This window comes from Corvus kubaryi, unplaced genomic scaffold (genome assembly GCF_017639235.1).
Source record: "Corvus kubaryi isolate FWS band 111438036 unplaced genomic scaffold, C.kubaryi_AGA036_p1.0 37357, whole genome shotgun sequence".
Lineage (NCBI taxonomy): Eukaryota > Metazoa > Chordata > Aves > Passeriformes > Corvidae > Corvus > Corvus kubaryi.
This window is the reverse complement of record NW_024581117.1, coordinates 8,549,850-8,565,820: the sequence shown is the minus strand read 5'-3', so window position 1 is coordinate 8,565,820 and position 15,971 is coordinate 8,549,850. Positions and strand designations below refer to the sequence as shown.

General features: G+C 44.8%; 1 protein-coding gene and 1 long non-coding RNA gene across 2 annotated transcripts; both read right to left on the bottom strand.

Annotated features, from left to right (window-relative positions):
* Positions 1-1,420: 1,420 nt before the first annotated feature.
* LOC121667276 (paired box protein Pax-3-B-like) lies at positions 1,421-4,240 on the bottom strand. Its single transcript, XM_042033730.1, has 2 exons — positions 3,824-4,240; positions 1,421-3,734 (listed from the first exon to the last, which is right to left on the bottom strand). Exons 1-2 carry the CDS (start codon positions 4,238-4,240, stop codon positions 2,796-2,798), a joined length of 1,356 nt encoding a protein of 451 aa, XP_041889664.1. The 3' UTR covers positions 1,421-2,795.
* Positions 4,241-6,007: 1,767 nt separating this feature from the next.
* On the bottom strand, positions 6,008-15,846 carry LOC121667255. The gene is made up of 3 exons (XR_006016989.1): positions 9,138-15,846; positions 8,180-8,291; positions 6,008-7,425 (listed from the first exon to the last, which is right to left on the bottom strand). It is a non-coding gene; the product is annotated as an uncharacterized LOC121667255 (long non-coding RNA).
* Positions 15,847-15,971: the final 125 nt, after the last annotated feature.

The window sequence follows — 15,971 nt, the reverse complement described above, 5'->3', positions numbered from 1 at the left end:
GCAAGGCTGCTAAAGATGTGTCCAGGTCGTGAACCGCTCCCTCTGTGATGCTGGCTCCATCCTGCCCTCAGGCAGGTGGCTTCCAGCTGGACTTGTAGCTGCAGGGGCCGTGGCTTTCACACTGTTCTGCTGCTAGAGGAGGTGGCCGTGAAGAAAAGAATGTGATTTGCAGGTTCCAACAGAATGAGGAGCTCCGGACACCCCGCATCGGAGTAGGCCCAGGCTGACCATAAGTGGCATTGGTGGATTTGGGTCCTCACTATCTCTTTGACAAGTTATGTAGAAAAAAATACATTTTTCAATATTTAGCATGCAAAATCCTCCCTTCTTCTATAAACAGAAGCATTTTACAGGCAGTAGAAGAGTAGTCCAAGTACCGAACACATTTGATTCCTGCCCCAGCTCTTCCTCAGCATCACCTACTCATATGGCAGCAGAGATGCTGCTAGCATGCAAGTCCAGGGGAGGCTACAATATCATCGCTGTGGAAGTACCTCCTACATGCTGAATAAGCATTCAGTTTGTGTTCTGTCATTGACCTCATAGCAAGGACAGAAAGTATACAGGAATGTCACAGGAGTGTTGCATCTGAGTGTTCTGCACAGATTTTTCTTCTTCGTGAAATATATGCCGGGTATGTGTGTTAAAAGCACCTTGTAACAAAGAAAAGCAGTCACTTACAGAAGAGCTCTGCTCTGAGCAGTAGGTAGCTCAGTAATGGGAAAATGATTTTTTTCTTGTAGTTGCTCACAAGAAATATTCAGCATGTATTTGACTTCAGTGTTGAAAACAGCATACAGTTGGTTTGCCAAGAAGGGAACTGTGTTCTCAAGACCGAATGAAGGGCTTGTAATGGAACACCCAGTATTAACAGAGCAGTCAGGACTGACAGCTCAATGCCAAACAACAAAAACAGCTGCCTCGGTGCAGCTCTGACAGAATAGGATGCCTACAAGGTGATGGGGGAAATGGCTGGATGCACAGCAGGGACCGGCCTCCCTTGAGACCTGTAACAGAGACCTTCCCCTTGTTTGCCTCAGACCCCTCCGAGACAAGAGGTGCTGGTTACCAGAGTGAGAGCAGCAGGGAGGATGGCACAGGAAGGCCCCCTGCTACTGCCAGGTGCCTACGGACTCCAGGGAGGAACCAAAGCCCAGTATTTTGGTTAGGGGTGTGTGCTATTCTTTCATGTGCATTTTTTTTTTCTCTTCCTCTGTAACTCACTATGAAGCAAGGCTGTTTTGCTACACACTTGAGCACCATTTCTTTGTCTTTTTCATGGATAAAATGATACTTGTTCTCTCTGTGCCTAGTAACAAGTCTCACTTCTCATTAAGCAGGTATTATGAGGGAGAAGGTATATGTAAATAATGAACTACGTCTTAATGCATTTTTTTTTCAAAAATTTACTGAAGGAGTCATATTTACAATCATAAATACAATCATCTCCTCGTCCTTCAGTCTCAAATACAACTTCTTGTGGTCAAAGTGCCTTGCAGCTATTGTCTGACACCATGTAGCTCTTCTGTCATACATGAGCTTGTTCCAATCCTTTAGGTCAAGGCAGAAAAATTACAGCCACAGCTAAAAATTACTGACAAAAGTCAGGACTAATTTTCTGGATTTCTTGTGTACACATTTCCATAGACAGTTTCTTCAGGGATATCAACTTTATTAATAAAAAAAATGGTGTGTGATTTTTATTCTCATTGTTTCTCCTATAAACAAAATAATTAAGTTAATAACAAATGTTTTACAATCTAAGCATACTTAAAAATATTCCAGAGCCACATTTTAAACACAAAAAAGGATTTGCATGTAGAGTTTTCAGCATCCTAGGCCTAATACTGCTTTAACACACAACCATGGCAGTTCTCCAGAGATACACATGAAGAACCCTTCCATGATTACTGTGGTCTTCTGGACAGCCATGGATCTTGAGAATTCTAAAAATAGGCTCAATGTGCAAATGCAAAGATGAAACACATTTTTCTCTCCTCTGAGTGCAATTCTACAACTTCATGAAGGTAGAAAACCTTAATCTGGCAAATAGAAAATTACATATTTTTTTTGAAAAGACAATTTGCAAAAAAATTATACAAAAGAAAATCTGAAATTATACGGAACAAAAATATTGCCTTTTAAAAGGCTGTGGTCATTTTTAAATGAAAACACTATAAATTAAGTACCCAGGAAAAAACCATTAGTGTTCTTTACCAGGAACACACCTAAAATGCAAACACACCCAGTGAGATGTCCCCTGCCACCACCAAGGCTGCTTTTCCCATGCTTGTACCCCTCTTGTGTTAATGCTTTCTCAACTAAAAGCTATAAATAAGTCTGTTATCTAGGATTTTTTAAGTTAAAATTAGTGAATTATGACCAGGATAGAAACAAAACTCAGTGCAGTAAGGCCACAAAAGCAACACCATAGTCCTAAGCCTCCTGGCAGAATTAATCCAGCAGAGTCTGAACACAGAAAGCTCTTCAGTACTGACATACTTGTGAAGATCAGTCTGTGTGTGCAGGTTAACGTGAGGCTGCCCCTAACCAAAGTGCAGGAATACTGCAAGCAGCTGGTGAAGGGTCCCTTGGGGTGGGGAGGCAGCTCAGATTCAGCAGGTAGCCCTTGCTAACATGGCTTATCTTTCTTTCCCTTCCAGACAGAGCACAAAATTCGGAGCAAGGACTCTGCACTTAGGCCTGTAAAACCTCTAGCTACTTCAGACAACACTGCCAATTGAGCAAAAAAATCACATTCATTTTTCATCAGGCAAGTACACCCACTGCCACTTTCATGTGTGACCCAAATGACAGACTGAATTCTGGCCACCAAAAGCAGAAAGGTAATTTTTTGTCTGACCTTGCTCTGCATTTTGCTGATTCTCAAACAGCAAATCTAACCCTGTTCCCAAAATTTCATTTTTCATGCCCAGCCAATAAGGGTCATAGTCATTTACTGTCTCCAGCAACTGCTGCTCATAAGATGGGACTGGAGTGGCAAGTGTGCCTTGATACCCCCCTTCATGCTTTAGAAATACCAAAGGAGGACTAGCATTACTAGCTGCAAGCAGAGGTGAACTGTGCCTCATCTGCTCGGGCTCAAGCTCAGGTTCCCCCCCATCATAACTGAAAGTGGAGCCCTTCCCAAACGGAGAAGTGTTTGACTTGCCATACAAACAGTTCTCAACACCCAGGCCCTGGTTAGCATTGAAGTAGTTGAAGACAGGCTTCCGGTACATGTTCTCTTTAGCTGCTGGGTACTGGTGATCTGTACAAGGCTGGAAAACATCTGCATCTGAGTAGAAGCTTTCAGGGAAAGATTTCTTCAGGTGCGGATACTCCTGTGCCTGCTGCGCAGGGAGCGAGAACTGAGGGGCACTCCCCATGCTTCCCGCACCCAGGGGGACCCCTCTCCCCGAACAGTCCGAACCAAAGTCAGCTGGGGTCTGTCCCAGGGCTCCAAATGTGTTATCCAAGCTCCTGAAATGCATGTCGAGCCTTGGGTACAGCTGCCCCGAGTAGGAGGGCGGCTGACCACAGAAACTCTGGGTCCCTCCTGGCAGGCCTGGCTGCGGGCAGAGGAGGCTCCGCTCTGTCCCCGGGCACTGCTGCGCCCGGGGCCGCTCCTGGCCAACGCACCGGCGTGGCTTCGGCTTGCCCGGCCTGGCGTAGGCGGCGGCTTCGCTCTTCTTGTGGTTCAGCTGCCGGGCTCTCCTGTTCTGGAACCACACCTGCGGGACCGGCAGAGACTGAGAACCCGGGCCGCCGGGAAAGTCGCTCCGCCACCCGCCCGTCCTCCCTCCCGGACCGCCCCTCTCACCTGGATCCGGGACTCGGGGATGTCGGTGAGGCCGGAGAGCTGCTCCCGCAGGGCGATGCCGGGGTACGGCTCCCTCTCGAAGGCGCGGACCAGCAGCTCCAGCTGCGCCTTGCTGAAGGTGGTTCGCTTGCGCCGGCCGCCCTCCCGTCCCGAGCCGGGGCCGGCGGGGCGCGCCCAGGGCTCGCCTGCGGGGAGAGAATGGGGAGCGGCGGTCAGCGAGGCCGGGCGGCTCCTCCTGCCCCAACGCCGCCAACGCCAACACCGCCACCAACACCACCAACACAGCCGCCAACGCAGCCGCCACCACCACCAAGACCCCCGCCGCCAGCCCGCCCGGCGCGGCTCACCGGCGGGCCCGGGGCTGGGGGCCAGGCTGGCGGAGGGGAGGCTGGCGGGGGGCAGACTGGCGAGCTCCATGCGGGCCGAGGTCTGCGGGCGGTGGAGTGGCACTGGCCGCTCCGTGCCTTAAGAGCCCTCCACCCCGGCCCTTAGCGACCCCCACCCACCTGGCCCGGCCCCGCCGGAGCTCCGAGGGTGACTCAGAGCCGTCTCCCACACCTCCATTGTCATCCCATCACCAAAATACACATAATGAGGGCTCGGCCCATCCAAAGAGCCAAAGTGTCTCCCAGCGAAGCCCCCGCTGCTACCACCAACCCATCCACCTTTCTTTAATTCAAATGGAGAGAGAATAATTTAATGAAGAAATGTTCCACCTTTGGTTCAGCCCTCTGAGGGGGCTCCCCTTCTCTCTCCACTGCAGGCCTGGACCTCTGCGGGAAACCCGGTGCTCCCCCAATGCAAGGAGGCTTCTATACCACCCTTCTCCGAAGGCAAGCTATCCCAGCTCTTACTGCACCCAGGTGACAAGTCCTTGTCTTCCCCATTTGGTTACCCTGCTCCTATTCCCATCCGTGGGACATTTCTCATCAGCTTTGCTGCAGTAAATAAAATGCTGGTGGCTTCACTAGACAGTGCATCAACACCCACTGTTCACAGTAAAGGACAAAGCCTCCCCCAGCACACTCTGAGGTCACCCAGGTGAGTCGGAGCAGTCTCCTTCCCAAGTGCATGCTGAAGAGCTCAGCACAAAGTCTTCCTTTCCTAGGGCAGCTTTTTTTCCCTCCAGACAGTTCTGCCCATCCAAGTCAGGTACAGAACAAGCAAGGTCTGTGCTATCAGCCCAAGGTGAAATAATGAACAACATATTAATCCAAAAGAGAGGCCAGAAATATCATTTAAGAGAGCCAAGAGTGACATAAGGGACTTACAGGGAGCAACAGTTGCAGCACTGAAAACAACTAGATGTTAGAAGAGAAGCAAATTAATTAGTCAGTGTAATAATTTGTCAAATGAGGCCATTAATAGCTATCGCTGAAGGTGTTCAAGAACAGCAACATCATGACATCATGTGTTTTTCATCTCAAAATGTCCCCATTACATTTTTCAAATTTGGGACCCACTCCAGCTTGCTGTGAAGCTGAAGGGTACAGGGACACAGTGTGTGTGAGCTGTTACACTCTGTTTGCACTCTGTAGGGACCAATGCACCCATCATCCATGCAGCCACTTTTGGGTTGAGCTGCACAAGGGTTTTAACATTACACACACCATCACAGTGCTTCACAGCAAAAAATTAATGTCCTTCCACACAGGGATGACAGTCAGCTCCTGTGAGTCTAGTACTCCAGAGACTGGATTCCTTTAGCAGCTTGGTCCATAAGGCAAGGTAAATGCCCTCAAAAACCACCTCACCAAAATAGTATTTTCGAACAGGAGCACATATGAAGACAGAATTTCAGAGGGATGACAGCAGGAAGTAGTCCAAAACATCTGGAAACAACAGCTTGAAGCAATTTCTCAGTACTTCCCTCCTTTCTTCTGCCTTAGCATCCCCATAAGCCTGAATTGTCATAGCACAAAACCATCCCACACAATTTCTTTTCTCCTCCACAGCTCCGGGACAGTTTGGAGTTTTTCCTGTCCATATAAACCGTAAAATTTTTATTTAAGCAAGAATCATTATGTGGGAGAAAGGAAAAAAGGTGTCAGGTGGCAAGTGGTTCAGCAGTTCTGTGTAGAGTCAAGAGGTGTTTCTAGTCCTTCGGGCTTATTTAACTTCTATTATTCAGATATATATGAAGGTAGGGGTGGACTAAGGCTCAGATACAATAAGCAGACTTACAAAACTCAGGGGCATAGTTTATTGACAGTGTCCACAACAGCAAATTCAGTTTCAGCTATTGATTCTTGTTCTAAGCATGCAGGGTTCACCTTTAGCTGCCTTGAAGTCCCCACAGGGCTTTGCACACAGTTGTCCACAAGCCATCTCCAGTGCACACTTGGTTAGCAAAGCTCATGCAGCTGCTCCTTCAAAAAAGGCTGATCACTTTTTTTGGCCAGTTTAGTTTTTGGCAAGCTTAATTCAGGCATCAGCATGGGATAGGGATGCACAGGGGCAAAGGGTAAGAGAGAATTGGGGAGCCTCAATTTGAAGTGTCACTATAAAGTATGGAATTGACCTTTCCATCTCTCTGCAATTCCAATACAACTGTTCACAGGGTACATGCTACTCTGGATCAAGGATACCAAGGGTGTTTGCAAGATACAATGAGAGATTACTCGTTCAGTCTGGACAGAGGGAAGGCTAGAACAAATGCTTAAATTTTTCTCTCTGGATTTCCAGCTTTCATGGCAGAAAACATCATCTCATGGGACTAACTACAATACAAAGCTGCCCCTGTAGGCAGTCTGCAATACCGAGCTCAAAAGAACAGGGAAACCACCTCCTCCAACACACACATACACACCTTATAGACACAGCCAGTGCAGAAGAGATAAGAAGGAGTCAGCAGACGCTTGTACAGACTTGCACTGCTTGCAAATAGTGACTGTCCATCATTGCTAGCTCGGGTCAAATAGAACAGGCTTTTGTTAACGTCCCCTAGCTATAGAGAGAGCAGTTCACACTTCCCGGAGTTATTGTTTGAGGCACTCTGCCAGGCAGCCTCTTTACACCCTTCATTTCCAGAGATTTTCTTTGCAATGCTAATTGATAGAGATTGCGAGTTTTGTTTTTAAGTCAGATTCCAGGAAAGAAGATGACAATCATTGCCTCCCCCTACTTTTTCTCCTTTTCTGCTGAGACATATGGACTTGGCCTAACATAAGAGCTAATTTCTGCCACCGCTGCAGTTTGACCATACACTAATCCATCAAGAACACTTACCAGCCCTTACTGCCCATGTTCCCTTGGCATCGTCATGCTGTTGCATGTCAGTGATAATCGAAACAATTGTTTGTGAGCTCCCGCATCTCCTCTCTAAATCCTATCAGGAAAATAGTACTCTGACCCTTCCTTTTGATTCATTTCACAAATAGGGAAATGGGAAGAGTGTAGGAAAAGAAGCAGGAATAGCCAAAGCAGGATGCTTAACAAAACCATCTCTTTAGTTCATAGATTATCTTCAGACTTCCCCAAAAATCCATGGAATTTTGCTATAGATTTGAGTAGAGTCCAAATGTAGAAACCCATTCTGCCAAGGTTCCTTTATGCCAGTTGTGGTACATCTACAGAGGAATCCAAATCACAGGTGGGATATGCTGAAAATAGAACAGAAATGAAGGATACGTAAGTAAAGTGCATTTAGGAGCGACAACATAATTATTAGACAAGGACTAGCCACAGTGTTCTTTAAAATAACTCTTGAAAAAAGGTTTGTACCTATCCTATTCAGGGCATTGGAAGCATCTCTGCTCTCTCCCTCCAGAGCAGTCCTCATGTCAGGAGTTGCAAAGGTGACTCCGAAATCATGCTAGCATGAATGGTATGCTGAACTACCCAGTGCAGCAGGGCTCTGTCACCAGGCGCCTGCCTGGGGAGTCTTAGGACAAACATCCATCAGAAATCCCTACATCAAACATTTTCTAGGGCAGTACAGTGCTATTGATGTTTGAGCAGAACTTTCATCCTGAAGGAGGCAAGATCAATTTCACTAGTTGGTCTTCAGACATTAACACCTCATAAAAAGGCTGCTCATGCCCTGCTTATCTGGAATGTGTCTTTAATTATCTTTTGGTACACCTTTTGCAGCCCATTACTTACCAGTCAACACTGCTTTAATTATGGGCTTGGCAGTAACAGGCAGGTCTTACATCATTGAAATAAAAATGCTACAAAGCAACCCTGGAGAATTGCAAAGAGATTTCATGTTCAAATGGAAAACGGTGGAATTCAGGAAAGCAATACGGATTCTCATCCACAAAGATTTCATCCCATGAGCAGTACTTTCATGGCCAGGGGCACCCAGGAACCCTCCAGAGAACATGAGCAGGCAAGTGATGGTTGTGCTCTCACCTGCTCCTCATGGAAAGGAGCATTTACAGCAGCCCCTCTTAGTTCAGTGTCCAGACATGTCCAATTCCATGGTGTGTCGTCAGACCAAGCAGGATGGAGGCACATTTTGCACCTTGAGCAAAAAGAAGCCAAAATTTATGATAATTCTTGCTTTTCAAGAGCATTTATTCCCCAGTCCAGAACTGGCTCCTGAAAGAGCTCTCATCTGCACTGAGCTTTCCCTTACAGTTAACACTTTTGTTATGCCAAAGCATTGCTCTAGCCTTTTCTCCTACCAGAAATAAATGTTGCTTCTAAGTCTTGAAGCTGGAGGCAAACAATATGGTTGAAAACACCATGCACTTTTGGGACATACCAGTCTTGCTCTTAGTTCCCACTAAAATCTATAGATTTGTTTCAAGGTGAAAAAGGCATTAGGTCAGTTTTAGGTAACTGGGAATAATCTCACACTTCGGTATTTCTTATATTTAACTCTTTAATATATGGAACTGGTTGTAATGCTCTGAAATCCAGGATAATGATAAAAAAGGTCCTACCTGCAAGACTGAATTTCTGTCTCACCTGATATTTAACTCTTCACCAATGACCAAAAATGGATCCCTGCCACGGGAAGGTAGGAGTCTATAACCAGCTCAGTAAATGACATATTGGTACTTTTACTTAGAATTTATGATGAAGACCTCAGTCATTTTCAGCCCAGACACTTCCTGACATGGGTGAGAGTTTCTGTTTTGTGAATTTATTCAGTCTTTCTCTGAATGTATGTAAAATTTTAGCTTCCAGAGCATCCTCTGACTAGGACATGTTGCATGAAACACTTAGTTTTCTGTGTTCTGAACATGTAACTTGCTAAAATCATTTGGTGCTTGCTGCCTCCCACACAAGAATGTGGGGTGACTGTCACTGATTCCAGCAGTTCACACTGACCATTTTTTCATCAAACCCCATCACTTTCTACCTTCAGCCACCTCATTTCCAGACTGAAGAATCTTATTCATGCTAGCTGGTCCATGATTATGTCCCCTATGGTAACTGCTCCATGCCTTCATCATTCACGTTGTCCCTTCCAGGGCTTTTTCCAGTTATGCTGTATACTTCCTGAAAAAAGAAGATAGAGTGACTCTCAAAATTTAAGATATAGAGGAGTCATGGTATTTTAGCTATTATGAAGGTAACGTGTAGGTTTTTTTCCAGTGCTTTCCTAGCAGCTAACATTTGCTTTGTCTTCTTGACCCTCACTGAGCTTGCATTCTCATAGAATTATCTATCAAACTCCGAGATCTCATTTCTGAGTTGTAGTGGTAATCTGCTGTGAAACCTGAAAACAATTCCTTACTTGTATTGCCACTATGCTGCCTACTGGTGAGTTTTTGAGTCCTGTGGCAATCTTGAAAGAAATTGTCATCCCTGTTAAAGAGAAGGCTGCCTTAAATTTTAAAGGAAGTAAGACCCCAGGTGAATCTGAAGCCAAAGTATTTGTAAAAATTGTGTCTTTTATTAAGCAGTAGCCCAACAATGCCCAACACTGTTCATTTTTTTTCCTGGCCAGTAGAAAGAAAGTCTTAAAAGATGGGTGTAGGATAGCTGGGAAAGTGGTGATTAGTGCCCCCAATGTCATGCAGTACAATGTCGCCTGCTCTGGTGGAGGAGAATCTGTGTTCTGTGGCACAGACCTGCCGCCCACAGCCACACAGAACAGTGTGGACAGTGATCTGCAGTTTGGACAGGGTGAGCCTGTAAAGGGTTAGGATGACCACACAGGAGGACAAATCAGCAGAGCACTGAGATAAATATGATTTCCTTTAAATGTAATGGTATTTCATGCCCAGTACAGTCAGGTTCACAGGCTACATTACTTTATGGTAAACCTTTTCCTTGTACTCCATGCCATCTCCTTCCCTGTCTCCTTTCCTTTGTAAGACAGTGTTTATCATCATCCTCACCCATGCTGTTTGCAGATATATCCTGTGACAGATCAGCTCCAGAAGCACTACTGGACTCTTAGCACCTGAGAGGATCAGACCTCTGAACTGCAGATGTTTTAGGAAAACGACTATCTTCTTCTTGTGCTGACAGAATACAAGCACACTCACATGATACTATAGAACTACAACAGATCTCAACTTCACAGTCTGCTGAACTTGATTATGATAACCAGTCACCTAAAGACGAGTGAATTTGGCCTTAAGGCTAGTCTGCTGGGACTGGAGACAAGTTGTCTGGAGTCTTCTCCTCCCTGTTTAAAGAGCTATTGCTCTAACCTCCCTTGTGAATCCTATTCCTTCTCATCTCCCAAATAACATCCCCACCCATGTGGCTGTAGTGACACATGCTTCCCACCCATCTCACCCATCTGCTAGTGAGTGACCCCACTTCTTTGCTAGATCTGTGCTGACTTTTTTCTATGGCACTTAGTTTTTCCATCACAATATTCCTATTCCAGACACATAGGAAAAAAATACTCAGGACTAGAAAACTGTGTCAATTGGCATGACTTGTTCATTAACTGAGAGGAACAAAAAGGATCTATTCGTTGGTCCCAATGGACCCTCAAGAACAGATTCCTTTTTCTCAACACTGTACTCTGTGTTTACTACCATACCACTTGGCAACATAAGGTCTTTCAAAATAGGAAGCAGTAATAGTTAGGAATTCCTTCAGAGAGAAAGAAGAAATAGTGTCAGATACCAAACACTATGTATTAAAATACACATGCACTGTCTTGAAGTGGTTAAAGGACAGAACAAGGTGTCAGAATGCTGAGGGTTTCTGGAGATTTACTCCTTCATCCTGTTATAACCACTGTATGTGCGGTAGGACACTGGTGTGCAGAGCCATGGCCCTGTATCTGTATGAAATACACTTTTGAATAGTCTGAGCTACTCAGGTTTTTCCAACATGACCAATATGTATGAGGCTGTCTGGTCACAACTGATCCTTGCAAAGTACATTCAGTTTAATTAAATAGCTTCCCCAAATGACATAAAATCTTTTTTTGCTCCCATACCTTCAAAAAAAATCTTGTCAAATACTTATAGTTTGTATCCAAATTTTAAAATTCCACCAAATCATTGTAGCAGAAATCCAACATCTATAAACTAAGGTTTCAAATGGATGTAATTGTTAATATTTCATTTTTTAAAGCTACCTCACATAATAAAAGACATCAGAGATATTCACAAAATATTTTTAGTAGGACTCATTAACTAACTCAGTAGTTACTGATTTCCAGAAGATATGGGTAAAAACAAATAGAGAACTGTAAAGTGCACAACTGCGATCAAAACTGAAGTTCCCTGTGCAACCTGGACTTCAAACTGGTGAGCCTTGGCTGTCTCTTTACAAAGGCTTATTAAGGCAATGTTGGCTGAAGCACATCATGATAAAGGCAGCTGTTTCACCTTCCTTTTCCTTTTTAATAAGAGAAAAAAAACCCACAGTGATATTGTTAGGGTGAGCATATGGGATTCTGACATAAATTCACCTCTAAAATGCACAAACTGAATTTGTAGTAAAATCAATGAGAATTTAATATGTTTATAACTTACAGATGTTACCCAGTTCTTAATCTCTACAGAGAATAAAGTGTATGGCTGGGGACCCTTATAGCTGACAATTTCCAAGACTTGAATTATGCTCATAATTGTGTTTAAAATGTGACAGAAGTAGTTTAATCAAACATCCAGGGAATCCAATGACTAATGAGAAGGATACAGCAGATATATGCAAAGGTTTACTCACTTCAAGTTGCAAAGGCTATTCACTACAGCAACAAAGAGAATTACTATACCAAATTGTTTCTTCTTATGCACGTCTCATTACACTTAACATTTCCTGTAAGTCTGGGAATCTGCTGAAAATCTTGACCATTAACCTCAACAATGTAATGCTTGTCAAACTGCAACATGAAATATTTTAAAAGACCATACTTTTCCTTAGCTTCTCTAGTCTTAGAACTAAAAGATTAAGGTGATACAAGTCTCAGTCCCCATTAAAAATTAAAAGTGACAGAATAGTCAAGTTAACTAGCTACATTAGGAACCAGACATTGCTTGCAGTGGTTTCATGATAGCATTGTGCCATTTAGCTCTGATTAAAATAAAAGTCTTGTTGATAATTCTATTTCCTTAGGTAACTTTCCCTGAATGCATCCCATCTCTTTTATACCAGCTTCAAATCCAGTTTAAAATTGGCTCCAGTTTATTTCCAAGTAACTTCCTAAGAAAAGCCCAGTTCCTAAATCCTTACTTATACAGAAAGTTGCTGTTTAAACAAGTCACATCACCAACTCTAGCATGATGACTCATGCCATAAAATTTGTTCTGAATTTGACTAATCCTCCCTCCCCCTCCTCCTTTTTTTAAAGGAATTTTGAAAGACAGAGAAGAGCTAACGTGTCTCTATCTATTCTCTGGCATCCACGGAGAACACCAAACAAAAGAGGCCGACTACCTGGCAAATACCCTTTGTACTTCCCGATGGAAGTGAGATAGTCAATATCTCTAAGTTAGAGATAGCAAATGTTTCTAAACAGAAGAGGGAACAATTTTCTCCACTAGTAGGTGCAACAGAAACTTTAGTATTTGAAAACTGAAGAGAGTGATCTATTGATATGAATAGCATGTGAAATTAAGTAGAAAGATTAAGTAGAAAGAATGCACAGGTCCATCTGGTTGTTTCAGTAGAACTAACCCACCGCAGTGTGCACACCCAGTCACAATGGAGACCTTGAGACCCCCTGGACACAGCTTCAGTGAAAAAAGCAATTTTTAAAAATGAATTTAGCTGTCTTTGAAACCTCAAAGAGCATTGTATGTCCCATCCTCATGGTACTATGTGGCTACCCTACCTGTTGATCTCATAAAGAACCTCTTTCAGTTTTAGATTCTTAATAAGTACTTGAGTGTTTAATACCAACCTAATTTGAAATCTAAACCAAGTAGTGCAAATACAAGAAAAAAAGTTTGTATGCAATTATGAGGGAATATGCTTTTTTAATGCTTTTTTTCCTTTCCAACTTTTTTTTAAGATTATGCTTTCCCTCTTTTCTATGGCCTCGAATACTACACACTGAATTTAGCAATGTGTGCAGCCTGCAGCAGGGTAAAGCTAGGTTAGCTCATCTGCTCCAGGGCTTACAGAGCCCTGTCATGGGGCTGGCAGTTGTGTTGATTGCTCCCTATCAATATCTGCATGTTCTCTAGCACAGGAAATGCCTGAGAAAGGACAGGGAGCTGTGGCAATCCTGTCACAACTGACATGTGTTCCAAACTGCAAATCTAAATCTGGCTTTGGTAAGCATGGCCAGAGCTGCCCACTGTCTGTACTCAGCCTTGGTGGTGTGCTGTTGAGAGCTGCCAGCTCATAACAGCATGCCATTCACTCACTTTTTGGCACTGATTAGGATAAAAGGAAAGGAAATCAAAGTAGAAATCTCAGAAGTTATGGTGAAATAGTTTTATTTCCTGTAAACTTGGCAAAGTGAATTTGTTCTGCATTTTTTTTCAATAATTCATATAACAGTGTTTGGGGATTTGTAGTTTCCAGTTTAGATTATACTTGTCAATAAATGCCATCTACTGACACATAACATTTCCAATGCTGAAGCCACAAAGATAGCTAATATGTCAAATATATGAGGGCAAAATTGCAAACCTTTGCAAAATATGATAGAGCAAGCTTTTCAGCTACTCTGGAAAATGACTCCCTCAAAATTAGTCGTTAGGTGTACCTAACAACACCTAACAAACACAAGAAAGATTAACCACTGAAAGCAGTGGATGTTCTGTTTTATGACACCTTCAAAGTAAGACAAAATGCCCCTTGAAAAGTATCCTTTAAGTAAGTGCAAATCACTGACCTCTATTCAGAGAAACAAGATAATATTTAATGGCCTGTGCTGGCCAGACTAGATGATGCTACAGGTCTCCTGGCTTTAAATTATTAGAAATGGAACTCTATTCAGCTTCTTAAATACTCTAAAGACTCCTCTCATTGTCAAGAGAAATATCCTGTTTTAAAAAGTCAGGTCAAAGACACTGTCCTGGATTAGAAATGGAACCTCTGAAAGTCCAGCCCCCACAACAGGTCAGAGCAGGGAGTTGTCTTCATGAACTAGTTCACGTTCAGGTGGCAAGGCTGTTGAGATGTCCAGGGCTGGTAGAGCTACTCATGTCAGTCAACAGGGCTGGCAGGGAGTGGGGGCTGCTGCCTCACATGAAGCTAGAAGAATATCACAATAAAAAGATAAATCAATTATTTTTTGCAACAGAGAAAGAAAAGTAAGCCATCTCGCTGTCCTCTGCCCACGATGTCACAGTGCGGGCGGTCCTCAGTGGAGCGTGGCAGTACGGGTGACACGACACCGTCTCTGACCCCACCTGGCCACCAAAGCCGGTGTAACAAGGCAAGCGCTGCAGCAGCGCCCGGCGCTGACAGCCGCGCCTTTGCTGTGCATCCACTGCCCTCTGCAGCCACCGCGGCGCAGCAGCACGGCCATCCCTTCAGCCCGCGGGCTGTCCTCTGACTACGTCCTAAACACTGGCCTTGCTGCGACCTTCGGTGATGCTCCTGGTGCGTGGGCAAGGTGGGCTCTCCTTGAGCGGGGCAGTCCCAGGCACTTCTACCACAAAGCTCGGCCCGTCTCAGGATCTCAGCACCACCTCTGGACATGGCATTACAGGCAGAAGCAATTGTGTAGAACGTTCTAAAGAGGAAGAAATTAACTGATGGGCTACAAAAAACCCGGAGACAAAAACCACAAGAAGTTTAATTTTAGAAATTTCTCTCAGACACTAAGACGTAAGTGGGGTCACACATTCTTCTCTCCAGCATCAGCAAAACAACCCAGGGAAATTTATTAATCGGGTGTAATTCCACATAGCCAACCTCACTGGGTTTTGCAGATGGGATCCCAGCAACAGTTTTACCACTGAAGGAACTTTTTACCAAAGTCTCCTGTAATCTCCAAAGAACACCCCAGAAAAATGAGGGAAAGGGGGGAAAAAAGCGCAAGCAAGCACAGTGCTTTGGGCAGGATTAGACGGGAATGAAATAGAGCCTGGGAAACAAACCAGTCCCAGGACAGAACAAAGGTAACCCAAAGACACGCAAAGTCTGTCCCCTCTATACTGACCATTTTCTGCAACACAGGGCTCATGCTGGGGAAATGTCACGACTTGCTGCATTAGTTGTTGCAGAGAACAACAGCTCTACAGGCACGTCATTAACACGTAATTAACAGAGCAGCGTGTTAAGGCTTCAGGCAAGGAGAGGGAACAGCACGGTCAACATTTCTCGCTGTGTCTACACCGTCAAAGTCATGTCAAGAAACAGATAGCAGAGCTCAAAGGAAAGCATGAACCCACCCAACCCCCTCCCAACATTTCTACCCCTGAGCATCCTTCCCAAGGCACTGGTGACTCATCACCGAGACCACGGTCCCAAAAAGGCACAGAATAGGAAATGCTGGATTTAATACGCTTTGAATCGCTAGTTTTCAAAAGGGAAGGTACTCTGTACTATTCTAGATAACAGCTGAACTGCTCAGTGGTAGGAAGGTCAATAGCTGTTTATTTTACCCCAGCAGCGAGCGCTACTGCTGCGACCCCGGGTGTGCTGCGGCAGGGACAGTCCCCCGCCCCGCCGGCACCGGGGAGCGCCGCGGGAGCCGCCACCGCCCGCGGCCCCGCCCGCTGCCACGAGAGGGCGCTCCGGCACGTCCGGCACGGGCTGGGGCCGGAAAGGGAGCTGCCCTGGAGCCGGGGCTGCCCTGGAGCCGGGGCTGCCCTGG

Coding starts and splice junctions, on each gene's coding strand:
- LOC121667276 (XM_042033730.1), bottom strand. CDS start 4,240: ATGGAGCTCGCCAGTCTGCCCCCCGCCAGCCTCCCCTCCGCCAGCCTG. Junction 3,735..3,823: donor TCCCCGAGTCCCGGATCCAG/GTGAGAGGGGCG, acceptor CCGGTCCCGCAG/GTGTGGTTCCAGAACAGGAG.